This window comes from Echinococcus granulosus (genome assembly GCF_000524195.1).
Source record: "Echinococcus granulosus chromosome Unknown EG_S00018, whole genome shotgun sequence".
NCBI classification, from domain to species: domain Eukaryota; kingdom Metazoa; phylum Platyhelminthes; class Cestoda; order Cyclophyllidea; family Taeniidae; genus Echinococcus; species Echinococcus granulosus.
The window spans coordinates 1,030,165-1,047,544 of NW_020170398.1; the positions used below are offsets into that span (position 1 = coordinate 1,030,165).

General features: G+C 45.1%; 3 protein-coding genes across 3 annotated transcripts; 2 read left to right on the plus strand and 1 right to left on the minus strand. All coding sequences in view use genetic code 11, as the record gives it.

Moving 5' to 3' along the window:
* Positions 1-1,069: 1,069 nt before the first annotated feature.
* EGR_03516 (ATP synthase subunit b) lies at positions 1,070-2,195 on the minus strand (the record flags this gene model as incomplete). The annotated part of the gene is made up of 5 exons (XM_024492765.1): positions 1,070-1,249; positions 1,336-1,542; positions 1,584-1,922; positions 1,958-2,124; positions 2,165-2,195. The coding sequence occupies 5 exons, from the start codon at positions 2,193-2,195 to the stop codon at positions 1,070-1,072; spliced, it is 924 nt and encodes a 307-aa protein (XP_024352898.1).
* Positions 2,196-3,024: 829 nt separating this feature from the next.
* On the plus strand, positions 3,025-9,725 carry EGR_03517 (Phosphatidylinositide phosphatase SAC1; the record flags this gene model as incomplete). Its single annotated transcript, XM_024492766.1, has 8 exons — positions 3,025-3,050; positions 3,083-3,425; positions 3,468-3,617; positions 3,694-4,325; positions 4,406-4,504; positions 5,936-6,255; positions 9,208-9,465; positions 9,604-9,725. 8 exons carry the CDS (start codon positions 3,025-3,027, stop codon positions 9,723-9,725), a joined length of 1,950 nt encoding a protein of 649 aa, XP_024352899.1.
* A 1,034-nt stretch (positions 9,726-10,759) lies between these two features.
* Positions 10,760-16,716, plus strand: EGR_03518 (putative protein phosphatase; the record flags this gene model as incomplete). The annotated part of the gene is made up of 8 exons (XM_024492767.1): positions 10,760-10,870; positions 11,089-11,313; positions 11,400-11,693; positions 11,787-11,925; positions 12,663-12,883; positions 12,952-13,401; positions 14,852-15,184; positions 16,273-16,716. The coding sequence occupies 8 exons, from the start codon at positions 10,760-10,762 to the stop codon at positions 16,714-16,716; spliced, it is 2,217 nt and encodes a 738-aa protein (XP_024352900.1).
* Positions 16,717-17,380: the final 664 nt, after the last annotated feature.

Here is a 17,380-nt window from a genome sequence, read left to right on the forward strand (position 1 = left end):
TGGTACCAGAGTGATTTCCCTCTTGATGGAAGGTGACATGCGCATTCATGGCAAGGTGTTCGAATGGTGTAAGCATCTAAAAGGCGGTCGACTGTACACATTCCGCGGACAATCCTGGCCCGGAAAACACTCACCCCTGTGAATTAACATTGAGTAAGGTGGAACACCCAATCATGGTCGCCTAACCGAAGTTTGCCGTGATGATGGAATCTTTCTGTGGTCGTGGTAAACATAATTATTTATTAACAATTTTAGTCACAAAAATTGCCAAATTACGGGTATGGGGACAATATTAGTTTTTCAACCATCACATGGAAACCGGATGGTACTTCGTGCGTTTTGAGGATGAAGGCCAGGAGCTAACATTTGATGGTGGAAAGTTGCATCGGGGACTGCGTCGACTCCTAGCAATCATTCGATCGCCGAGACTAGTAGATGAGCAAGGCCCCATTCTAAAGTGGTCATCCAGCCTGGCCACGGTTTTAAAACAAATTTAAGCGGCCGAGACAAGCAGGACCATGAGTGGAAATCAGGATTCCCAATCCTGAGGGGAAATAGTGTGGACTGAAACCTATTCTTGGCGCTATTTTGATTCAGGTTGCTCTACCCTTTACAGGCAACAACCGCATCCACCAGAGGCAAATCGTAGGCAGATGGGTGCTGTCAAATCAAAAATCGCCAGCAACTCTGATGCTCACTAGACGTGTCTACTAGCCGAGTATAGGTGGAATAGGTTTCAACAAGCCCTCAATACTCGACTGGTCAACGAGTTTTTCGCAGGCGACAACCACCTAAACCCATTAAATGACTGATTTACTCCCGTTTACACCCCAGTCAAACTGAAACCAACGATAAAATCAAGGGAATGCGCACATATCAGTGGAAAATCTACAACTACTCACCATACGGATACTGGGATGTAGGATAAGTTTACAGGTAAACGGACGGGTACCCATATGATTCTAAGTTATTAACGAGGCAATGCAACGAAACATTCCGAATGGACATTGGTACATTGACTAAGACCCCACATTCTAAGGATAGAAGCATGTTCAGAGGGAAGGATCGCTTAAGCCGTTTTGGCAGTGGACTTCGTTGCAGCCAGCACCTTCAAATCCTCGATGCACTTTCGTAGAGTCTCCCTCTCCTGGTTTGGGGTTATGCCCGCCACCACCGCCGAAGTGATCCAATTTGCCATGTGTTGCTGCTGGAAACGACGACGCACATTCTCTCGTTCCACGTGGTAATCCTGGGATCAGAGGTCGAACAAGAATGAAAACTTAGGAGAAATAAACTAAACTCCTCAGTCACTAAAAGCCAACTAATCAAACTAACCAGACGACGTATGACGGCCTTATAGACATTTTGGAGACGTTCTCGATAAGCCGCCTCCAGTTGCAAATCGATATTCTCCTTCTTTGCAGCAACGAGAGTAGGGAGAAAAGCGGCGCGGGCAATCTCCTCATCTGCAGACTTAATAGTCCTATCCAAGTTAGCAATAGTGTTTCTCATCGGTTTGGTGTAAAAGTTATCAATTCTTTGCTGAAAAAAACAAGCTGTAAGCGATGGTGAATGTCCCCTACCTGAGTAAATTTGCCAATATAATCAGAGCACCGGGAGCCAAATGTCTTAATGGCCCAGGTCATAATGATGACGAATGGGATTATTTCAACGAAATGAGCGTCAACAACCCAGTACTCCTTGCTCAGAAGAAAGGCGGTAGTGCCGGTAAGGAAGAGATATGGGCCTGTGACTCCAGTACGAGAATATAGAAGCTGAAACCACGCATCGGGGATGAACCCAAGACGCACTTTTGGGTGCTGTTCGGCTATTTTTATTGTCGGATAATTCACCATATCACGCTCCTTGCCGTAGTAGATTTCATTGCATTTGTCCCACCGAACGATAGCATCAGAAACATACTGAAAAAGTGTAATTGGATGAAGAAAACAAAAACCTTGTGGTATCTATTAGCCAATTCTTCGGCATCCTTGATGGCCTTCTCGGTAATTGCAAAATTCTTGTCCTTTGGTGATTCAACCACCTTGGGATTCTCAGAAGCTGCAGTAGCGAACCGCGAGATCGTGGTATTCGGTATAGTGCATAGCCTACCCAGGTTTTTGGCTTCAAAAAAATTCGAAGTAATTAAAAATACTCAGCTTACATAGAACGAAATACCTCGAGCAATGCGACATAACCGCAATTTGAAACGCGCTACTGTGTTCTAACAAAGTAAAATATTAAGTCGTTTCAGTCATTTATGAGACTGTAGTGGCCGCTTAAAAGAAAGCATCCATTAATTGTGAAACTTACAGCGATTTATTTGAATGTTTTGGCTCCAACCCTTAAGCAATATATGTGAGAGATTTCAATCAAACTGTGAAAATTATCTGTTACTACTAGCAGGAGTAACAAATGGTCTCAATTACATAAAAAGGTCTGAGCAAAAGTTTGCTAGCATATTGTATGTGTAAGAAAATGAAAACTGTTTTGAATAACTGCCTGACTTGAACCCATAAATCGCGTGCTCAATTTGCGATTATCCCTCAGGACTGATCCTGCTAAAAAATAGAGCATCGGTAAACTATTCATAAAAACCGGAAAATCATAATCCTACAAGTTAATAAACTACGCTGTCTGTTCATTGAGCTGACAGACACAGTCACCGATTCATCTTAGGATTTTTCTGTATAAAAAATGTCTTATTTGTTTAGACTTTAATCTTGGTGGCTTGAAGTCTTCCCCACGTAAGATATCCATCTACTTCGCGGACATCTGTTTGTCATACCTTGGAAAAAATTGGGGAAATGGCTTTGTTTTCCCAACTTTTACTTATAGGAAGAGGTGAAACCGTAATGAGTCTGTGTCCTTTAGTTTGTGGTGCGCGAACGTTTAAAAATAAGGGGCAAGTGCACTTATCTTAACATTCTTTCGATTGTATATAAGGTGGTTTTCGGAGTTTATATAGGCCGCGCAAGTGGTCGGATTTTCAAATTTTTCTCCCACTATCGAGTAGTGTTGCCAATGGACTCGCCCCGTTCTTATGATCTGTACGATTGCTTTTCCTTCCCTTATTTTTTAGTTTTATTGGACCTGATCAGTATGTTCTATATAATGCAAGCTCAACAGCTAAGGAAAGACCACTTGTAATCGATCGCGTAACGACAACTCTTTCCATATCAAGTAACTTTCCACTCACCTCCTCATATTCAGAGTATGACGTATATCATTATGAAGGTGTCATGCCGAGACCAACAAGGATCTATGGCATTCTGGGAACCATGCGCCTTCTTTCGGGCCGCTTCCTAATGACAATCGACAGGTGCGAACTTGTTGGAAATTTATTTGGTCATCAAATATTTCAAGTAACCTCTGCATCCCTCCATCCGTTTGCTAAATCAATGAGTCATCTCAGTGCCGTTGAGGTAAGTGCTGTATTTATTCCTATAGACCATGCTAAATTTTAGATGGAAGCTGAGACTGCTTTTGTCAATATGCTCACGTTTATGCTGCAAATGAAGGGAATGTACTTCTCAAACACTTACGATTTGACTGTCTCTCAGCAACGTCTTTCTGAATTTGGTCCAGAATGTAGGAATATGAGTCTTTTTGAACGAGTGAGAGCACGTATTTGTTGTATTTTCTTGATTTCTGTTAGATGTGATTTAATCAACCGCTTTAATCGCTTTGTAGGCTGATAAACAATTTTTGTGGAACAACATCCAACTGCAGGACTGGTCTCAAGTGCTTGAAGCGGCTGCGGAAAGCAGTGGATTACCATTTAATATCTCCAACTACCTCACCCCAGTCATTCTTGGCTTCGTTGGGATCCTAAAGGCTTCAAACTCCCCTGAATCCATTGGCCGCGTTGCCAGCTACGCTGTTATCTCGCGTCGAGCTGTGAATCGGGCTGGAACTCGTTATTTTGCCCGTGGTCTTGATTCCAGCGCCTGTTCGGCGAATTTCGTGGAGACGGAGCAGCTGGTCTACCTCCCACCCAATCACATATACTCCTTCGTGCAGATTCGTGGGAGTGTCCCACTCTACTGGAGCCAACGTCCTACATTGGAGTACAAACCGGGAATCAAACTAGGTCGCTCTGAGCCTGCTAGCTCGTTGCCCAATTCCCAGTACGAGCCGCAGTCGCTGGCGGATGTGGAACCGATTCAGAGAGACATTATTCAGCGACACTTTCGCGACGTCTGCTACTTTCTTCACTATGGAAAGGTGATTGCGGTAAATCTGTTGGATCAGACCGGCATGGAACGTCCTCTCTGTCGGATGTATACCCTGGCTTCCCTGGCGGTTGATTCAGAGGAGCTGAAGTATGTGTGCTGGTGGCGCTATCTTTTGGCTGTGATTGGTTGGCTGGTTGGTGAACGCTTGTTTTTTTGCATTTCGATAGATACGAGGCCTTTGATTTCCACAGAGAGTGTCGAGGGCTTAAGTGGGACCGGGTACATACCTTCATTGATCGACTGGAACCGGAACTCGCTGCTATGGGGTGGGTTTTTTTCGAATTTGTATAACTACTCTTATTTTCATTGCTTTGCTTTTAAAGATTGTATTTCAGTTTAAAAATCGTTCGGTTAGCCATCGTTATGTACGAGAAGAGGCATTTGAAGTGTTCCAAAAATTTAGTGGCAATTGTTGTCATTGTTGTAGTCTATTTCCCTCTGAAGCGCGCTCTGATAGGGGACGTACTAAGTTTCTTTTTTACTGGGAGCAAAAACTCATTCTAAAGAATGCTAGTCATTTCTATGGGTTGTTGTTCCCGTGTTTACTCTCTGAGGATTAGTTTATCTCACGTGATTTGTTGTGATGGCGAAGGGCCCGAAAAGTAAATACATAACAAAACAAACATTGGTAGGTAACTGAGTCTTACAATATTTGACGCATCGTTTCCGGTGCGACCAGATGCTATGCACTTGGAACAGGTAATCTTAGCAATGTTGCAATTTACTGAAGAATAGTGTAATTCCTATACAGTACTTGTTTCCTGTAGTACCCACCTATCCCATTAATTTCGATGGTGTTCCTCGCTCTTATCCTATTTTCTTAGACGAATTTCAGAGGGGATTTTCATTTGAGACACATTGTTGAAGTAACGATGATACTAGGATGTAACAGCTACCCCCGAAACCATTGTAGGGCATACGAGGTACTTTTAGCAATTACTACTGTACAAATCATCGAAACAGTAGGTTGAAAGTTATTTCTGCTTTCCGCAGGCTTCGAGATGCATTACAGGAATGGAGTCGTTAAGTATTGGCTAAGAATAGGTCTAGACTTCTTGGAAACATTTACCCAAAAGCAAAAGCGATTTAGCTAAATGCAAAGTCCCGACTTTGTTTACCTCGTATTGCTTGAATCCTTCGCAGCCGTACATGGGAGACTGTTCTCATGGCTTTTGCAGGCTGTGGTAATAACATCCTCATATTCCATTTATTCACTGCCATATTTGATTAATTTAAACTATTTTTTAAATAAGTTTGAGTGGTTGGTTAATGTGATTCTATTCTCTCCCCTTTTATTGGCCTAGGTGCCGAAATTAAGATCGAAGCAGCGGCTGATGCTCGACGCGACTTTGATCTCTTCTGTCACGAGTTTCAGCAGATTCGCTGTGTATTTTCATCTGCGAAAATTGGCTAACCAGTTTAAACATGGACCTTCCTTGTTACACCCCTCAAAAGAGGGAAAAGACGTAAGGCGTACACGAATCTAGAAATGGCTTTGTTTCAACTTACTGAGGAACGGGAAGCCTATTAAGGATCGGAAGGATTGTGTATAAACATTACCACCTGAGAGCGATCCTTCAAAAGTACTCACTAAGTTGGAATAGGATAGCACAGAACATAAAACAGTGTGCCTTAATCCTCGATTCACCTTGATATTTCACTGGACCATTGATTTGCTTTTAACTACTCGTTGTCAGCCAGTTGAGGTTGTCTGCTCCGAGCAGCCGGGAGAGTCTGCAGGACGCGGTAGTGTTGACTCAACAGTGTGGCGTCTTCCGCACCAACTGCATCGACTGCCTTGACCGCACTAACGTGCTCCAGTCGGTACTGGCACAACGCGCCCTCATTGCTGCACTGCGTGAAGCTGACATCCCCACTACTACCACATCGGCGAGGGAGGTGGAGCTGTGGCCCGGTTTCGGGATGGCGTTTAGGACGCTCTGGGCCGACCATGCCGACATGCTCTCCCTCCAGTACTCCGGCACTCCCGCCCTCAAGACCGACTTCACCAGGACTGGTAAGTTGCTGGTTGTTTTAACAAGTGTGGAGGCGTGTTCTCAGTGAATGCTTTTCAAGTAGTGCTAGGATGGCTGGTTTTAGTTACCCCTGAAGTGAACCTACTACTATACCTGGAGGGTGCCAACTTTTCGACATCACAGATGTCTGTAAGTGGCTGCGTTTAAGGTAGCCATGAAAATGTTGGTCTTTGGAGTGTTTCCATCATTGGTCATGTGTCAATTAGGCGGTCCACACACAGGAATGACTACCGTGCTGATGGTTGGAACCACAATGATTCTAATGCTTACTGGCGCCCTATTAGTCTATCTTGAGACATTTACACCATTCAGCTGCCTTACTTCCGAGCAGCTTGTATCGAGAGACATCCGTTAGGCCGAATTTTAGTTCTTCCTTATTGGCACGCACTACCACTTTTGCCTGTCGTCTTGGTAATGTTGACTAGACTATTCTTTTGCCACAACTTGGACGCTCTCTATGTTATTGTGTAATGGAACGCATCTGCAAGCGTGTGTAGTGGTGCCACAGAACACCACTTTTCGAGTTTGTAAAATTAAGTTTTATTTGATTTTGATCCCCTTTCTTATCTTAGCGTCTTCAAAGGTAACTATGGGAGCGTATTTATTCTTTAGCATTTATGATTTTAATGATCTCTTTTGGGTGGTAATTGCAGTGCGAATTTGCCGACATTAAAAATGAGTGTTGGACTTTGGTCTCTCTGACCTGAGTTTTTGATATTGGGAGCAGTCTGTCTGAACTGAAATACCTCCATTGTTTCAGCTCAGGCGAGTTCTCTCAATAACCTCTTGATGTCTGTAGCATCTGCCCCAGAGTAGTTGTGGATTTACTGGCGTGGGTACTGAAATATACGACTCGATAGTGATAGCGGGTAGTTGAGCCGATTAAAATTACTGGAACTCGTCTAGTTTTCCTGCTTTATTTGCGAAAAACCTTCTTTACCACGTTGTTTCTAGAGTCTGGAGTGGATATCCACTTTCTGTAATCGAATAATCAGATTTCTAGAGACCCTTTGAAAAAAGATGAAGTCTACTTTAGAATCGTGCTTTGTGACCTCTTACCCACGTTTTCTGATCATTTGTGATGTTTTGAAAGGTTTATCTCTACAATTTTCGACTTTACTACGGTAATAAATCGCTAATACAATTGAATCTCTTTGTCTTTGAGCTAACCGAGTTGGTCTAGTTAGCTCGTGCTCACTGCATTAACAACTGCGGTGGGACATTGTATGCGGTAACTAGGTAACTACAGAAGGCTTCCTTAAGCACTTTACTCTTTAGTTTAATCTGTTACAATTTTTAGTCTTTTCAAAATGAGATACAGGAAGCGAACATCTCAGCCCCAATTCTAGTCATAACCACTTCCTCCGTTTTTGTCTCACTACTGCTTTCCAAATGTCTAGTCTGTTTCCCATACGATCATATGAATGAGGAGGATGGGATTGAGGTAGCATTTTGCATTCCATCTTTTCTTAACATTCAAATCTCACTGCTTACTTGCAGTTTGAGGTAGCTGGGGGGTTGCGGGTGTCTGTGGGCGCAGAGAACGCTCCATTTTCGATTATCTGGCGTTTTCTTTCATGCCTACTTCCCAATTGTGCTGAGAATGTATCGAAACTCACCCCCTCGTCTCCACTGTTCAGGCAGCGGGCGCAAACGAACGCGTCGTGTCCCCTATTCACCCACATCAGTCGACAGCGAGGGTGGTTGTAGTGAACCCCTTCCCTCTTTTGATTGTTCCGGTTAGGAACTTGGCAGCATTCGCACTTACACGCATACATACACTGCGGTTTACTAGCAATGTCATTCATACTGCTATTCAGCGTGACAAGCTGTACCGAAAACCGTGTAGACTTTTATACTCGTCTGGTGATTCGGGTGTAGTTTTAAATGTAGCTTGAGATACACTCTTCCATCATTGCACAGTTATTTAGCCGTTTACCAAAGTGGAATCCCTCACTGGAAGCATTGGTTAACACCTCTTCTGTTTAGGCATTCACGAGCTTGTCACGCAACGTCATGGATTGGACGCTTTGTAATTCGTGGAAGTGTCGTTTTGTTCCACAAGGCATAAGGAATTTTTCATGTATACAGTAATGACTACGTCGTGACACGTGCCAGTCATTCTTTGGCAGCTTTGGCATTGAAACGTATTCACCGAGTACCACACTTACTCGATTTTCAACCGCTTTCTGTTTTGCAGTTTATTCTCTCCGCAGTCTTTTGTCCGTATCATGTCACCGACACAGCCTAATTGTCGATTCGGATCACTCTTGTGCTCTCCCCCAACGGCACTTCAGTCACCACTGCCGCAGACACCCTTTCTCTCAGTCCAACGACGCCAGCACGTACACACTTACCTAATTGACAGCAAAAAATGCGGTCATTTTCAAATCAAAAGCATTATCTTGGGCCTGTTTACCGTTTTAAACTTAACCCTTCCATCTGCGATAGAAGACTTGGTGCAACCAGTTGTTTACACACCGAGAGGGGACACGTGTCACACACTTGTGACGCACGGGTTTAAGTGAGCAAGCTCACTTAGAGAGCCGCAGACATGCGTGAGACGTTGCATCCAGGTTAGTGCTGTTGTGATAACAATTGCGTCGTGTTGTTTCCTTGTGAAGGCCGTGCAGCAAGCAGGTGATCATTTTGTCGAGTTCTATGTGCCATTTGCCATGTTTACTACCAGTGGAGGAGACTCGGTACACTTGGAATGCTGTCGTCACGACTGGTTACTTATTGAAGTTAATAGGGGTACAAATTAGGGCTTTACAAAATCCCTTCTTTTGCTGATGTTTGTGCACCTCGCTACTTGGTGTGTTGCTAATCCGCCTAAAATTTGCTCTATCCTATCTCAAAATTTCATAGACAGGTAACTATAGGACCTACTAGTTGAGATCAGTAGTGGCGAGTTCAACTTTCCCTTTTGCTAGGTAAACGTACCTTTAAAGGCATGCTAATGGATGGCTACAACTCGCTGGTGCGCTACTACCTCAATAACTTTGCTGACGGATTTCGGCAGGACGCCTTTAACCTCTTCCTCGGTCACTACGAGATCTTCAACCCGGTGACTGGGCGGGCAAAATTGCCGTTACCACAACGTGAGCGACAGAGTATCCGGCGTCGTTTCTTGCCCTTCTTCCTTGCCTTCTCCATCTCCATGTCAGTCCTCTGTCTGCTTTTTCCCTCTGGTGAGTTTCGCTTTTACGCAAACTTGTTCCTTGTCAGTGATGTGTCTGCTTCAATACTCAACCTTTTGTAAAAATGAGCAGTTCTCCTCTTAACTCCATGTTTTATTACATTTGACACCGCCAAATATAAACTTATAGTTGATTTGACCCATCGACTGACGTACTTTGCGTTCTGGGGACTGGCTTCAGCCTTCTCTATGTCCACCATCCTCTCTAAAGGCCAGGAATTTGTCAACAATCCCCGCTTCCCTATGGAGTAGCGCCGTTGATGCCGCCGCTTCGTCCCTACCCCTCTTCCGTCCTCCCTCATCCTCTCCTTCCCATGTTTCGGTGACTTTGGGATTCCATTTTTCTTTCATTTCTTTCCTACTGTCACTTTTTCACTTTCATTTGTTGGCTTATACGTGGTGGGTTAGCGTGGAAGACCACCAAAGGTGCGCGTGGGTGGTATGGTCTCAATTTGAATCGGATGGCGAGGATGGGTCGCGCTTTACGGCGAGGTGGGACTCTGGAGGTTGGTCTAGGCTGACTGCAGTGCGCATGCCGATGCTAAACGATGCAAATCTTGGCCACGACCTGTGTGACAGGAGGCGATTTCACTTGTTTGTGCGCATCGTAACGAACAGGGGCGTGGGGAGGGGGGGGTGAGCCGTGAGGCGGGTGCCCTCGTAAACTTATCTATTTGGCGCCTGAACTTAGGCAGGTGTTGGAGTGTGTTAGTCCTTACCGTAAGTGGAGGTGGAGAGTCTTCCCTTTATCTAGTCTCCCCGTGTAGGGATATGAGGGTATCCGCCCATTTCAGCTTGCATTTCCACAATTACTGTAAGCCGTTCTATGGGTTTCGCTTCCTATACCCATGCTTTATAAATCTGTGAAGAGGGGGAGGTTGTACAAATTGTTTTGGTTAGTCGTAAGAGTACCAAAACTTTGGAATTTGAAAACACCATAGGTAGATCCCTCTTCGCTGATTGGCTGCAGGCAATACCAACTGCGGAAAAGATGTCAGGTGTAAGTAAAATCTGGTATATCCCCACCGCTAAAATATGTAAAGCAGAATAAATAAATTTTGCTTCATAATACTATTCCCTAGATACACGCTTAAACAGTTTCAAGTATTTGCTCAATCTAAGCAAACGCATTTTATTACTCGAGATAATTGCCGCGGTTATAACATCAATTTGCATTTAAAGTAAATCAATCTGTTCGATAAAATTATAAAATAGTAGGCTTTGGTGGCAATTTGAAATTTGTTTATGTTGGATCGGTTGGCGCCGGATCTGAGCAGTTGTGGAAAATGGGTGCTTATCTGTCAAAACCCGAGACGGCAAAAGAAACGTCATCAGACTCCAATGAATGGGTTTCCTACGGTTGTTCCTCCATGCAGGGATGGAGGCGTTTCCAGGAAGTGAGTCGCATCTCTATTCACTTTTCCACGCTAAATGCTACTCAGGCAATTGGACTTTAAGGTGAAGTGTGGAACGCAGTCCTTTTGAAGCTCCTACCTGCAGTTGTCCTTAAAAATTTTGTTTTCTTCATCTTGTCAGATATTGCCGATTCATCTGATTTCTGGGTTGAGGCGTTGTAAAGGCGATCCGCTAATTTCATTTAATTTGCTTTTTGAAGGACGCACACAATTGCATCTTGGAGTTTGATCCCAAAAGAACAGCCTCATTCTTTGCAGTCTATGATGGTCACGGGGGTTCTGAAGTCGCCAGATATTGTTCCTTGCATTTGCCTGAGTTCATTCTCTCACAACCACGATATGCAATCGAGGATGGGCCAATCAATCCTGTCAGCATCTTGAAGAAGGCATTTATTGACTTTGATGTCTCGCTTACTCGAGCAAAGGTCGGTTGGATAATGGTTTGCTGTTAGTTTTTTGCGCTTTGAGTATCCGGGCTATGCAAAAACGCTGTGTATTGTACTCGATGTAGGTCAAGTCGGAGTTGAAGGAGATAGCGAGTCCTGACGCTGATACGGATACTGTTGAACTCTCTCCTCACAACTCCGATGCGGAGGAAGATGGAACAACTGAAGATGGAACGAAGAGGAGGAAAAGAAGAGCGAGAGAGGCTAAAAGTGGCGCTGGGGACGATGACGACGTGGTGCCCCTACCTCTCACCGAGGAGGGTGTTGAAGAAATTTCCGAATTGCACGAGGAGGCGGCGCGACCGATTGAGGCTGTACTGCGGAAGCAATTTAGAGACGAATTACCCGATTTTATTCAGGTTGGCCGCCTCTTCTACTGTTTGTCTCTTATTTTTCCGTCCAGTGAATGGTGGATGAGTGACGGTGTTCCTCTGGTCACGTGCAACTTCTAGGCATTCCTGGCCAGTATTTCTCCGAAACCGGGTGATGCTGGTACCTCTGGTCCCTCCACGTCTGGCACAACCTCTGACGAGCTCGCCACTGGCAGTAGGGCCTCCACGGAAGAGGCGACTGCTTCTGGTAATGATAAAGGTGTGTTTAAATATTTAAAATCTATCAGTATGCCATCGTCTAAACACGACGCTTTTATCGCTTTGTGTCGGATTCTCCTGGGAATTATCTCACTTCTACCCTTTAGTCTTGCCTTTATGCTCTTTACGAGAGTACGCGAGAGTAGAACATGAGTCTTCGTGATGAGCAAATCTGAATAATCAATTACCTTTTACGACGGTTACACTTTAAGATCGTCTGTGTATTTTGGTGTTTTGTTCACCATCTGATAAGATCATACCTCGGACGCCCTATTCCCAAAATCGTTTCTGTTGGGCTGTTCAGTCTATCAGCTGTCACACGAGTCTATCATGATCCGATCTACAGCAATTTTTCTACCACTTACTTGCTTTTTTGAGTTTTCCTGGCACATCTCTCTGTACTGCCCGGTTTTGTCTTATCAATCTGAAGCTGTTTTAACAAAATACGACGCAATTAATTGAGTAAAAACTTTTTATTCCTTTATTCGTAGCCCTACCTGTGTGGTTTCATGTAAAACCAAGTAAGATATGCTTATGATGGGATAGATTAGTTTTCTTGGTATATAGCTCTAAAAACAACCACTGTCGTTGAAGTTAGTGATTGGCTTTTTGTCTTCGAAGCCTAGGGGTAACTGCATACTATTTCTGGATTGATCCGCCCGGTTAGAATTGTCGCGATTACAGGTGAGCCTCGAGGATGCGACGGTCTAAAAATGTCTTATTCACACTACCTTTTAGAGGTTGACGAAGAGGCAAAGGTAAGTCCTAGTGCGACGACCTCTGAGGAGAAATCCGCTCCCCCTATTGGCGAGAAAGAAGTGGAGGAGGAGGGGAAGGAAAATGACACGAAGAAGGCTGAGGAGGAGGATTCCCTTAATCTCTCTGGCATCGTCGATGAAAGCGTTGGCGACAAAGAAGAGGAAGTGGATGCTTATGACGACGATGATGAGGATGATGAGGTCCGTTCCACGCTCTTCCACAATCTTCGTTCAATTGAGGTTTCTCTATCATGTCTGCCCTTTTGCAGGATTTTGAAGTGGACGATGAAGAAGATTATGACGATGACGAAGAAGGCGAGGAAGTTGACTACGGCGAGTACGACGAAGACGATGACGATGATGAGGAGGAAGAAGAGGAAGAGGGTAACTCGATCAGTGTGCTTCCACGACCGGTGGGGTTCACAGAACCTGGTGTGGACAGCGGATCAACGGCCTGTGTGGCTCTGGTGCTCCCCGAAGTGGGGGACCAAAATGGTGAGGAACAGCAACCGCGGGTCTGTCTCTACGTCGCCAACGCGGGTGACTCGCGGGCTGTTCTCTGTCGGGCGGGCGCTGCCGTAGACCTCTCCGAAGACCACAAACCTGAGGACCCATCCGAAAAGGCGCGCATTCAGGCTGCTGGCGGCACTGTCACTGCGGACGGGCGCGTCAATGATGGCCTCAACCTCAGCCGCGCTATTGGCGATCACATCTATAAGGTGTGACTTATTTTCCCTTTGCAAGCGCAATGTTTGGTTGGGTAATCGACTACCCCTATTTATCAGCACTTTTTGTCTAGGTTGTGAGAAGGGGGGTTGTCTCTTCAGTGTAGCTGATTTCATGTTGCCTCAATTTGCTTCCTCTTAATTCTTTACTCCCAAAATGTGCATCCATTTACTCTTTGTGGCAGCACTCGGTTGATGGTATGAAATATCATCTGCCCCATTATTTTATTTACTTTTTGAATGCTGGTTAGCCCTCTTGAGTAGCTTATTTTCTCGTATATGGTCGTGGTTTCAAACTATAGCATTGTGGGGGAGCCGGGGTGAGGCACACTTTAATCAGTGTCGATGCAGCTTTTTTTCATCGGTTTCTGTGGTCATGTCTTGATTGCAAATGAGTGGTGTCACCGACGGTTGCGCCTAACTGGCGAGTTTTTTAACTCAAGCAAAAAAGGGGCCATGATATCTGTCTGAATGGTTCCATAAATCTGGGCAACATTAGTACCAAACAGGCTGTAATTTGGTTAGCTCCCTATGAATTGAAGTGGGGTCTCTTGATAAGGTAGTATTTTGAGGTTTGTGGTCTCTTTAAAGCGTAATGCGATCTGAAATTTGCTTATATTCCCCAGATCTCGGCTCTCCTGATCGATGTCACGTATACTAGGCTTTGGTTAGGTTCGGAGAGCCGTAGACCTTATTCCGTTTGACTGAGTTAGGTATAATAAGTGCATTTTGTCATGCTTCATGATCTCTCAACAACTCAGAGTTGTTAAAACGCTAAAACCGATGTGCGTTGTTCACGAGTTCATGCCTACTGAGCTAAAACTTGGACTTTGGATCGAAAATCAAAGTTGGCATTGCTATCTAACTGGTTTGGCTCTCACTACTGCGTTCACTGTTGAACTTAGAATGACAGTAATTCCTTTTCCGAGGTGATCTCATCTACCGGTCCACTAACATGCAATATGATGACATGACCCCTTGTGCGTACCACGAAATCGTTTAATTACCACTACTGTGAGCATAGCGTTGACCTGATTTCACCAAAACCAACCTAATGGCTTGCTTGACATTCTGACATGCGTGTAGCCCACCCGAATAGGACACTAGCCATCAGCTATCTGAAATGGTTGAATGCAATGCCATGGCAGTGCCTCCGTTGCTTTTTTGTATGTCCTATCCTCGAAACTAGTCATCCTGGTGGCAAATGAAGTTTGTAAACCTGTTCACCGAATAATAGAAGTGCAGTTCGCTTTGCTTCGACATCTGCCTGTCAAATCTGATTTGATGCTCAGCGTCGTAGGTTCTCTGACTAATTTGAACTCGTAGGTGCCTCGATGGAATCGATGTCTTTGGGGTGGTTCCCCTTAACCACTCCTCATTATATAGACCCTAGCACCAGTGGAAAACGATATCGTGCTTCTTAATCCGTTTTTTTCATGTGTAGTGTCGAACCGACCTGAAGATGTCGGAGCAGATGATCTCAGCCCTGCCGGACGTGTCACGGACGGAGTTGATACCAGGCGCTGACGAGTTCGTGGTCATCGCTTGTGACGGCATTTGGAACGCCATGAACAGTCAGGCTGTGGTAGATTTCGTCTACGACCGTCTCCATCCCGAGTCCGCCTCCGCCCCACCAACTTCCAACGGTGGGGACGGTGAACCTGCCGCCGCGACCACCACCACCATCGCCACAGAAAAGGCGGAGGACGGAAAGGAGGAGACGACAGCGCCCATTGATCGCTCTTCGCCCGCCTTTCTGGCCAAAATCTGCGAGGAGGTGAGTCATCGGCACCCATTTCTTGCAACTGGGATACTCACTCCCGTCTTCTCCGTGATGAAGCGACTAGTTTTTTTTGAAAGTCGAGTGTTTGTAATGAGTCATCCTGGCTACTTTTGTATTACCAAGTTTTTTGTACAAGTGCGCTCTTCATTTAATAATGGCGTTCAGTTCGCCCTCATTTCACAAAAGCAGCACTCATGGATGGTTAGTTGGCGGCCCCTCATTGATGTCTGCCTGGTAGCGCGCTGTCTACGTGACTGGGTGTTTAACCTTGACGCCGATGCGACTCGCATTCAGCGGTCCCAGATGACATCAACACTGGCTTTTGGTTTTTTACCGCTGAACAATGGCAGTACTCACCTTCAATGTTCTTCAATGCTTTAGTGAAGTAGTAGTGGCGGAACCGATTTTCTTTTAGCATGAACTTGTGGATGCTTTTTTCTCAAAACTTTCAGCGATGTTTGATGTTGAGGTCTATGCAAATTGGCGCAAGCATTTGATCTTTAGTGAGGGTTGTCTCGAGTGGACGTCTTTTGCGACCTTAAGTTGCCATCGCACGTCTACTTCATTACTACGATATATTTGTGCCCCCCTCCCCGACATATTTTCGTGCCCAGTGAGTGAAGAGCTAACATCCATTAGGATTTTGTAGTTTCGTATCTCTGTCTAGATCATTCATCTTTTGCTTCGCGGTATTTAATCAACTTGGAAACAGCTGTTCTCCTGGAATTCCTAGCACTCATTTGATGCTTTTGTTAGCTCACGCTTGAACGATTGTTCGGCTTTTTTTTCATTTCTCCTGTATTGCCTTTGCCGTCTTGGAATTTCTGACTTGACGCGAGTTTTGCCCATCGAATAGCTACACTGAAACCTCCATCTCCTCCGATAATATCATTTGTTTGAAAATAAGCGATTGTTGCTTCAAGTATGTCCGGTTGCTTGAGGGGCCCTTGAAGTCGTACTGTAACCTCTAGGCCCTTCGATTGTATTAAAGTCCCCATATTCTGACTACTTCATTGAGCCGAGGATTTGCTCACTTAATTGGTTTGGGGGGTTAATAATAATGCTAGCATTTGTCCTTGAAGCTCTTCGACGCCTGCCTCGCCTCCAACACTATGGGTGATGGAACGGGCTGTGACAACATGACCTGCATCATCCTTCGCTTCGACAATCTGCCCGAACTCGCTAAACGCGCCATCACGCGCACCTGTACAACACCTGACGCTGCTGAGGACGGGAGTGACTTGGAGGAGGTAGAGAACGCCGAAGTCAGGGAAGCAGTAGAGTCCATAGAGGAAGGTGTGGAAAAAGAGGAAGAGGAGAGTTCGGAAGAACTAAAAAGCAGTTTTATGCAGTCATCACCAACCCCGGTGGTAAATGGCAACGGCGGGTCAGGTGACGGCGCTCACATGGCCCCCTCGGGAACTCCTCCCTCGCCAGCTCTCTCGCCTGCGCCAAAGAAGGCGCGGATCGAAGCCTCACCACAGAACGGCGATGGTGGTGGAGAGACACTTACGTCAGCCGAATAGAGGCGCTACTGTTGCCCTGCTCCAAAAAGACTTCGTCACCACTTTCCCTGTGTACATGCCCTATGTGCCACTGTTACTAAGTTCTGCCTCTATGTCGGATTTTTCTCCATTATAAGCCGAATCCATGACCTGTCGGTTTTCTTTTGTGAATAACTTCCTACTTTCATCGACTGAAGGAGCGAGGGAAGGTGTGGATCCTCTGGTAATGCTAGCTTACTTTAGTAGTAGCAGCTGAATGGTTTTGTTTACCTACTTCGGTGGTGTGGCTTTGTCGTGGGGAGAAATAAACGAGCTCCGACGGTTTTTGTATGCATGCTTTCTGTTACCAAAATTCATTCCATCCTGTAAAATTGGGATTCATCTGGTTGGTCGCTAAGGCAACTAACTGGGCGGGACAAGGTCTGTTCGTCTATTTCTACAGATCAGTACTGAGGAGCGAAGCTCTAAATTCTGAAGTAAAGTCTCCAATTTAAATCTCGATGTTAACGTGTTGACTTGATGATCAACTGCACAATACACCACAGTGCTACTGATTCGCGCAAAACTGGTAAATTGTGCTCCATTTTCAAACCCGAGAATTTGTTTTTGCTCTGCCAAGCCAGCTGACAGTGAAATTGACTTGCGGAAAGCCAAAAGTGTAACCATTACATGACGATGCTTATTT